The sequence below is a fragment of the Bison bison genome, unplaced genomic scaffold, assembly GCF_000754665.1.
Source record: "Bison bison bison isolate TAMUID 2011002044 unplaced genomic scaffold, Bison_UMD1.0 scf7180017864204, whole genome shotgun sequence".
NCBI lineage: Eukaryota > Metazoa > Chordata > Mammalia > Artiodactyla > Bovidae > Bison > Bison bison.
Window position 1 is genome coordinate 308,873 of NW_011494776.1, and position 8,907 is coordinate 317,779.

General features: G+C 43.6%; 1 protein-coding gene across 1 annotated transcript in view; it reads left to right on the forward strand.

The window, feature by feature from the left end:
* The window catches only part of RWDD2B (RWD domain containing 2B), a 14,220-nt gene extending 9,574 nt beyond the window's left edge, over positions 1 to 4,646 (forward strand). Inside the window, exons 3-6 of the mRNA XM_010844670.1 lie at positions 612 to 838; positions 932 to 999; positions 1,116 to 1,478; positions 3,385 to 4,646. Coding sequence (XP_010842972.1) covers positions 632 to 838; positions 932 to 999; positions 1,116 to 1,478; positions 3,385 to 3,619 — 873 coding nt within the window. The 5' untranslated portion in view covers positions 612 to 631 and the 3' untranslated portion in view covers positions 3,620 to 4,646. The remainder of the gene's footprint in view (positions 1 to 611; positions 839 to 931; positions 1,000 to 1,115; positions 1,479 to 3,384) is intronic.
* Positions 4,647 to 8,907: the final 4,261 nt, after the last annotated feature.

The window sequence follows — 8,907 nt, forward strand, 5'->3', positions numbered from 1 at the left end:
ATGATGTACTCTGCATAGACGTTAAATAAGCAGGGTGACAATATACAGCCTTGACGTACTCCTTTTCCTATTTGGAACCAGTCTGTTGTTCCATGTTTACTTCCATGTAATTGCTCGTTGTGGTATCTCAAGATGCCACATCAACTATCTACATACAGAGAAATTTGGTGCCTGGGTTTCTTTGGAGTTTTATCACTGTCATTGGGTTGTCCTATAGTTTGGATCCTTGGAGGTGGTTCAGTCACTCAATCACATCCAACTTTTTGCCACCTCATGGACTATAGCCCACAAGGCTCCTCTATCCATGGGATTTCCCAGGCAAGAATACTGGAGTAGATTGCTATTCCTTTCTCCAGGGGATCTTCCTGACTCAAGGATCAAACCTGGGTCTCCCACATTGCAGGCAGATTCTTCACCCACTGAGCTACCAGGGAAACCCCTTTTTGATCCTTAGTATATTACATCTGAAAGTAACACAGAAGGTATTCTGATTAAATGTCATATTTTATTAAGAATCAGATTTTCAGTAAGTACCCATATTCAGTATGTACCGATGTTGAGTTCTCCCAAGACTGTATTTATAAATGTCTCTCTTATCCTTACCTTCTTAGAAACTTACAGGTACCCCGAAATGACTGAGATTGAACAGGCAGAGGCCCAACTCTCTGAGTTAGACCTGCTGGCCAGTATGTTCCCTGGTGAGAACGAGCTCATCGTGAATGACCAGCTGGCTTTAGCAGAACTGAAAGAATGCATTGAAAAGAGGACCATGGAAGGACGATCTTCAAAAGTTTACTTTACAATCAGTATGAACCTGGACGTATCTGAGGAAGCAATGGTAATTCAGTGTTACTTTTGGAAGCACTGAAATATGTCTCAACTTAAAACAGCACTTAGGGCAATTTTTCTCTCTCTCTGTTTTTTTAATCAGGTGATGTTTTCTCTGGCCTGTATTCTTCCTTTTAAATACCCTGCAGTTCTGCCTGAAATTACTGTCAGGTACGTTACAGACCCTGGCCAACTTTAGAGGAAAAACTAATCTGAGAACAAAAGCACTTCTCAAGTTTGTTCTGAGAAAATTGATTTAATGTTTAATCCCATATCTTTTCCATCAGGTCAGAATTATTAAGTAGATCCGAGCAGGCTCGGCTGAATACGGATCTGTCCGCATACCTACAAAAGAACTGTCTCGGAGATGTCTGTATCCTGAATGCCACAGAGTGGGTTCGAGAACATGCCTCTGGCTACATCAGCAAAGACGTCACCCCATCCCCTGCTCCAGGAAGTATAGTCCAGCCAGGCGACCACGTTCTCACAAGGCTCTGGATCTACAGCCATCACATCTACAACAAATACAAAAGAAAGAGTATTCTCGAGTGGGCAAAGGAGCTTTCCCTGTCTGGGTTTAGCATGCCTGGGAAACCTGGTGTTGTTTGTGTGGAAGGCCCACAGAGTGCCTGTGAAGAATTCTGGTCAAGGTTGGCTATCACAGCCTTTTTTGTTGTTGTTGTGCTGGGTCTTCGTTGCTATGTGCAGGCTTTCTCTCCTCTTACAGCGAGTGGGCACTCCTCTCGAGTTGCGGTCTGCTGTCTTGTAGCAGAGCCCAGGCTTTAGACACACGGGCTCGGGAGTTGTGACTTGCTGGCTCTAGGGTGCCAGGCAGGGGCTTCAGGAGTTGTGGTTTGCAGGCCCTAAAGCATGCAGGCTTCTGGAGTTGTGCCTCATGGGCTTAGTGGCTTCACAGTACATGGAATCTCACTGGACCAGCGATCAAACCCATGTCTCCTGCACTGGCAGGTGGATTCTTCTCCACTGTATCACCAGAGAAGTCCAAGGTTTTCACAACTTCTGTATGCCTTGTCAGTTATTACAGTATGCAACACGATACTCAGTTCAGTTTAGTTCAGTCACTCAGTCATGTCTGACTCTTTGTGACCCATGGACTGCAGCACGCCAGGCTTCTCTGTCCATCACCAACTCCTGGAGTCTACTCAAACTCACGTTTATAGAGTTGGTGATGCCATCCAGCCCTCTCATCCTCTGTCGTCCCCTTCTCCTCCTTCCTTCAGTCTTTCCCAGCATCAGGGTCTTTTTCAATGAGTCAGTTCTTTGCATCTGTTGGCCAAAGTATTGGAGTTTCAGCTTCAGCATCCATCCTTCCAGTGAACACCCAGTACTGATCTCCTTTAGAATGGACTGGTTGGATCTCCTTGCAGTCCAAGGAACTCTCAAGAGTCTTCTCCAACACTGCAGTTCAAAAGCATCAATTCTTCAGCACTCAGCTTTCTTTATAGTCCAACTCTCACATCCATACATGACTACTAGAAAAACCATAGCTTTGACTACATAGACCTTTGTTGGCAAAGTAACATCTCTGCTTTTTAATATGCTATCTAGGTTGGTCATAGCTTTCCTTCCAAAGAGTAAGTGTCTCTTAATTTCATGGCTGCAGTCACCATCTGCAGTGATTTTGGAGCCCAGGAAAAAAATCTGTCACTGTGTCATGTATCACATGATACTAGAGATGTGGAAATCTGTGTGTTCCTGAAGTCATAACAGGATTTAGTCTAAAACGGCACTCACATTTGGTCAACGTACTCCCCTCACCTGACACATGGCACAGAGAAGATGTTCTGTAGATAGACATTAAATCCCGCCCCTGCCCACAACACTGTCTACTGTCCCCTCCATTTCTATGGATCTGATTCTTCTCTCATCTTAGTGATGCTGTAACTTGTGTGTACCCTGTGGAACAAGATTTCTAATCTTATTTCTCTGAAAGTGAGAAATGAAAAGTATCGGTCGCTCAGTCATGTCCGACTCTTAGCAACCCCATGGGCTGTAGCCTGCCAGGCTTCTGCGTCCGTGGAATTCTCCAGGCAAGAATACTGGAGTGGGTTGCCATTCCCTTCTCCAGGAGATCTTCCTGACCCAGGAACTGAATCCGGGTCTCCTGCATTGCAGCAAAATCTTTACTGTCTGAGCCACCAGGGAACCTTATTTCTCTACTGATACCCTAAATGACAAGCCCCTTCAAGAGGTTGAGATTCAGGAATTCATACATTTGTCAAATGCTGATACTAGGCAGTGATAATAGCAGTAAATGAGTTTGGGGATGGGATATGGAGGAAATGGCAACCCACTCCAGTATTCTTGCCTGGAAAAGCCCTTGGACAGAGGAGCCTGGCGGGCTTACAGTCCATAGCATTGCAAAACAGACATGACTGATCACACATTACTGGAATCAGAGTAAAATAAAATCCATGTGAGATGAAAGGACATTTCTTTACTTCTAGGAAAAGGCATTGATAAATGTATTTTATAACTTCTACTTTCAGGGCTTTACACATCTTCAAAATTTCTACTCTGAAAATTTCTTTTCAGGCTCAGAAAATTAAACTGGAAGAGAATTTTAATTCGCCATCGAGAAGACATTCCTTTTGATGGTACAAGTGAGGACATGGAGAGACAAAGAAAATTTTCAGTTTTTGAAGAAAAAGTATTCAGTGTCAATGGAGCCAGAGGAAACCACATGGACTTTGGTCAGCTGTATCAGTTTTTGAATGCCAGCAAATGTGGGAATGTTTTCCAGATGTTGTTTGGTGTGGAAGGACAGTGAGCAGGGGAGTGGCTGAAAGCATTTTGCCACTGTTGGTCTTTTGATTTTCCCTCTCTTTTGCTTGAAAGATTAATTTGACTTTAGTCCCACTCTAGAATGTTAGGGAGGAAAGAAAGGAAAAGCAATGTAGCAGAAACGCATCTGTTAAAAAAATATGTCATGATTAGAACTGAGTTTTAAGTTATAATCTTAAACTTGTTGATAGACATTTCTTGACTTAAAAGCTACCTATTTTGAAAGAGAAGTTAATTATATTTAATTATAACATTGGTGGTCCCACTTGCCACCATTCCCAACCCCTTTCCCCTGTATCTGTTTCCACTAAAGACCCTGGAAAAGCTATAAATGCTCACTGTCTCAGACTCTCTTCCAGCGAGGGTGGCTGGGGGACACAGCTTTGACCATGGAACCTCTGGGAAAACTTTTGCTTCCCTGATTAAAGTGATAGATACAACTAGGGCACCTCTTCCCTCTCTTCTGTCACAAGCACCAAAATGATCACTGGAGCTGCAATAGTCCTTTCAGCCATGAAGGAAGGAGGGGTGAAGAGAGCCACAGAGACGCCAATCCTCAAGCAGCTGAACCACTGATCCAACACTAGCACCTGCCTATCTCTAGACAGTTTATTAGGAAATAAAACCAGTTTTGTTTGTATTTCTGTGCCTGTTACTAGCAGCTGAAAGTGAGTTTGCCAGTTAGATTTTTTTCAGAGCATTAGTTTTGCATGTACCCCAGCCATTTGGTACAAAGACAGGGGGGATTTTTCTTAAACAAAGTTTGCAGTTCATCTCTATTTCTGTATGCTCACGCTCTGCCCCTGCTCCTTGGCTTACCTCACAGAAGGCTTTTAAGACTTTTTAATAGGTCTCAAGTGTGCATGGAATTGGTAATTTAGAGCATTTGTTTTTGGCAAATTGGATTTTGACATTTTTTTCATTCTGCAAGTGGCTTTCTGTAAATCTGCTTTCAGCAAATTGACCCACTCAAATAAACACACAACCTGGTTTTCGAGACCCTGCATAAACCAGTTTCAAAAGTGATGATTAAATATTTACTAGTTGCTAGCACTCAGGTTGATCCTTGAGGAGTCAGACTCGGATAGAGGAACGGGTGGGAGTGGGGGGCACAATACATTGTTTATCTTAGTAAAACAGTCGGAGGCAACTTATGTGGCCATCACTAAGCCAATCAATAAGTACATTATGCTACATATTACCCAATGCTAGGTAGAAAACAAAAGGGATAAAGTACAACTATGAGGAAACGTGGATAGATCTTGGATATACACCCAGGGAAGAATCCAAATGTATGCATGGATGTAAGTCTTAGGTGCCGTCTCAGGTTCCCTCCCTGCTGCCCACCTCCCCGCTGCCCTGTCAGCAGCCCTGGAAATGCCAGGCCCTCCTCCGCTGCCACCACATAGCCGGATGGGCCAGCTGTACCTTAGTTTCTGACTTCCCCAGCCACCTCCAGATTTGGATGCAGTACCCCACCAAGCATGATACCGACATGGCAACAGACCACCAAGGGGGCCCAGTGACGCCCATGTTACTTTCAGCAGGGCCAAACTGCTAAAACTTCTTTAATCTTTGTATACTATTTTAATGAAAAACACATTGTATATAAATCTATATATATATATAGATCTCAAGTGTAATATAAAAACATAGACTACAATAATGTAGCTTTATAAGCTTTCTTCACAGACAACTGTCAAATTTAGACACTGAACTATTAACACAGTGGCCAAGAGAAGTACAGAGTTTTCAACCTCATAAGTAAGAAATTTTCTCTGAAAATGAATTGAAGTATTAGTCATCAATAAAGAAAACAGCAAGTTAGGTAGTCTGCCTACATTATATTATGTAAAAGACACAGTAAAAACTTAAGAAACTAGAGTTAAATGTAATAGGCAATATAGCTTTTTTAGACTTTTACCAATGATTACAGGCTTCCCTGGTGGCTCAGTGGTAAAGAACCTGCCTGCCAATGCCAAGACAGAGGTGTGATCCCTGGGTTGGAAGGATTCCCTGGAGAAGGAGATGGCAACCCACTCCAGTGTTCTTGCCTGGGAAGTCTCATGGACAGAGGAGCCTGGCAGGATACAGTCCACGGGGTCACAAGAGTCAGACATGACTTAGTGACTAATCAACCAAACCCATGTACTATGTATAAACATCCTTAAACACAATGGCACCCCACTCCAGTACTCTTGCCTGGAAAATCCCATGGACAGAGAGGCCTGGTGGGCTGCAGTCCATGAGGTCGCTAGGAGTTGGACACGACTGAGCGACTTCACTTTCACTTTTCACTTTGATGCATTGGAGAAGTAAATGGCAACCCACTCCAGTGTTCTTGCCTGGAGAATCCCAGGGACAGGGGAGCCTGGTGGGCTGCCGTCTCTGGGGTCGCACAGAGTTGGACACGACTGAAGCGACTTAGCAGTAGCAGCAGCAAACGTAAAATTATTCAGTATGATTGCATGATGTTTATTCCATAATGAGAGTTTGTCAATGTATTAATCTGAAAAATATCTTGAACTGAAATCATCTATAAAGAAATGATAAATCTTTAAAACAAAGTCTTAGTCTCAAGTTCTGTTTAACATAATGGATAGACTCTATAGAAAGCAACAGTGTTGGCAGGAAACATTGGCTACATAGCCATTTTTATTTGTAAAAGTAATTCTGGTACAAACAATAGTTTTCTTAAGTCAAAACAGAATCAAAAATTCTAAATTTAACCTCATAAAACCAAATTAAGTTTGGATTAACAAAGTCAAAGCCAGCCCTACCCCCTGCATATTAATTTGACAGAGTGCATTTAAAAAAAAAAAAAAACTGTTATCTTCTGTCCAACAGAACTGATGATTACTTTTGGCACCTATATAAAAGTAACAAGCACAGATTTTTTTTTTTTTAAAGAAAGTTGTATATCAGGGAAATTTGACAGAGTGCATTAAAAAAACAAAAAACTTATCTGCTGTCCCGCAGAACTGATGATTACTTTTGGCACCTCTATAAAAGTAACAAGCACAGATTTCTTTTTTAAAGAAAGTGTATATCAGGGAAGCCCAACAATGTATCATTTGTGAAATTCCACTAAAGCTACCAGGCAGCCAAGAGTTAATAGAACATAAGAAGAACTGATGCAATGCCAAAGAATGCTCAAACTACCGCACAATTGCACTCGTCTCACACACCAGTAAAGTAATGCTCAAAATTCTCCAAGCCAGGCCTCAGCAATATGTGAACTGTGAACTTGCAGATGTTCAAGCTGATTTTAGAAAAGGCAGAGGAACCAGAGATCAAATTGCCAACATCCGCTGGATCATCAAAAAAGCAAGAATTCAGAAAAACATCTATTTCTGCTTTATTGACTATGCCAAAGCCTTTGTGTGAATCAAAACTGTGGAAAATTCTGAAAGAGATGGGAATATCAGAACACCTGATGTGCCTCTTGAGAAATCTGTATGCAGATCAGGAAGCAACAGTTAGAACTGGACATGGAACAACAGAATGGTTCCAATTAGGAAAAGGAGTATGTCAAGGCTGTATATTGTCACCCTGCTTATTTGACTTCTGTGCAGAGTACATCATGAGAAACGCTGGGCTGGAAGAAGCACAAGCTGGAATCAAGATTGCTGGGAGAAACATCAGTAACCTCAGATATGCAGATGACACCACCCTTATGGTAGAAAGTGAAGAAGAACTAAAGAGGCTCTTGATGAAAGTGAAAGAGGAGAGTGAGAAAGTTGGCTTAAAATTCAACATGCAGAAACCTAAGATCATGGCATCCAGTCCTGTCACTTCATGGCAAATAGATGGGGAAACAGTGGAAACAGTGTCAGACTTTATTTTTCTGGGCTCTAAAATCATTGCAGATGGTGACTGCAGCCATGAAATTAAAAGACGCTTACTCCTTGGAAGGAAAGTTATGACCAACCTAGGCAGCATATTAAAAAGCAGAGACATTACTTTGCCAACAAAGGTCCATCTAGTCAAGGCTATGGTTTTTCCAGTGGTCATGTATGGATGTGAGAGTTGGACTATAAAGAAAGTTGAGTGCCAAAGAATTGATGCTTTTGAACTGTGGTGTTGGAGAAGACTCTTAAGAGTCCTTTGGACTGCAAGGAAATCCAACCAGTCCATCCTAAAGAAGATCAGTCCCAAATATTCAGTTGAAGGACTGATGCTGAAGCTGAAATTCCAATACTTTGGCCACCTGATGGGAAGAGCTGACTCATTTGAAAAGACCGTGATGCTGGGAAAGATTGAAGGTGGGAGAAGGGAACAACAGAGAATGAGATGGTTGGCTGGCATCAATGACTCAATGGACATGAGTCGGACACAACTGAGCGACTGAACTGAACTGAAGGACAGGTACATTACTTGCCAGTCCTCTGTCCCCCCAAACAATGATTACAACTACTTTAAAAAAGAAAGTGAAGTCGCTTAGTTGTGTCCGACTTGTTGCGACCCCATGGACTGTAGCCTTTCAGGCTCCTCCGTCCATGGGATTTTCCAGGCAAGAATACTGGAGTGGGTTGCCAGTTCCTTCTCCAGGGGATCTTCCCGACCCAGGGATTGAACCCGGCTCTACCCGCTTTATAGGCAAACGTTTTACCTCCTGAGCCACCAGGGAAGATCCAAGCCCACAAAAATTTTGCAAAGGAGCACCAGGCGCCTTCCCCTTTAGCACCATCCGACAATCTGACCCCACCGCGTCGTAGAAGGGATGTACGCCTTCAAGTCCTCTGCCTCTGCCATCTCTACGAAATGTCAAAGGCAGACATCTGCTCTTTGGAGGAGCAGAACCCGGGGAGGGAAGGCTCCGGCTCAGCGGCGTAAAGCAGGTGACTGGCTACCTATGGACACCAGGGTCCCGAGATGCTCCCAAGTGAACCTGGACGAGTTCACGCGCTTCGCTCACACGCTCGCAGCGTTCAGTCACCGGACCTCGGCATGTGCAGCTGGGAGGCCCCTACGGTGACTTCATGCATGCGCCCCGGAAGCACGCTCCCTCTTAGGGGCAAAGGCGTATTGAGGCTGTCTGGCAGGGGGCGCTGGTTTCTGATCTGTTGGCAGGGTGCTGACCCTGGCTCCTGTCCTGCCTGTGGGCTCGTCCTTCAGGCGGGCATCCTCCAACCCTGCCAGCGGCTTCTCTGGTGTTGTGATGCGCTTTTTTTTCTTTTTAATATTTATCTTTCGGGGGGGAAAAAAAAGGCATCGATCCACATTCTCTTGGGATTGCCCAGGTGTTGCTAACAGCTGGAATAATTGGAGGCA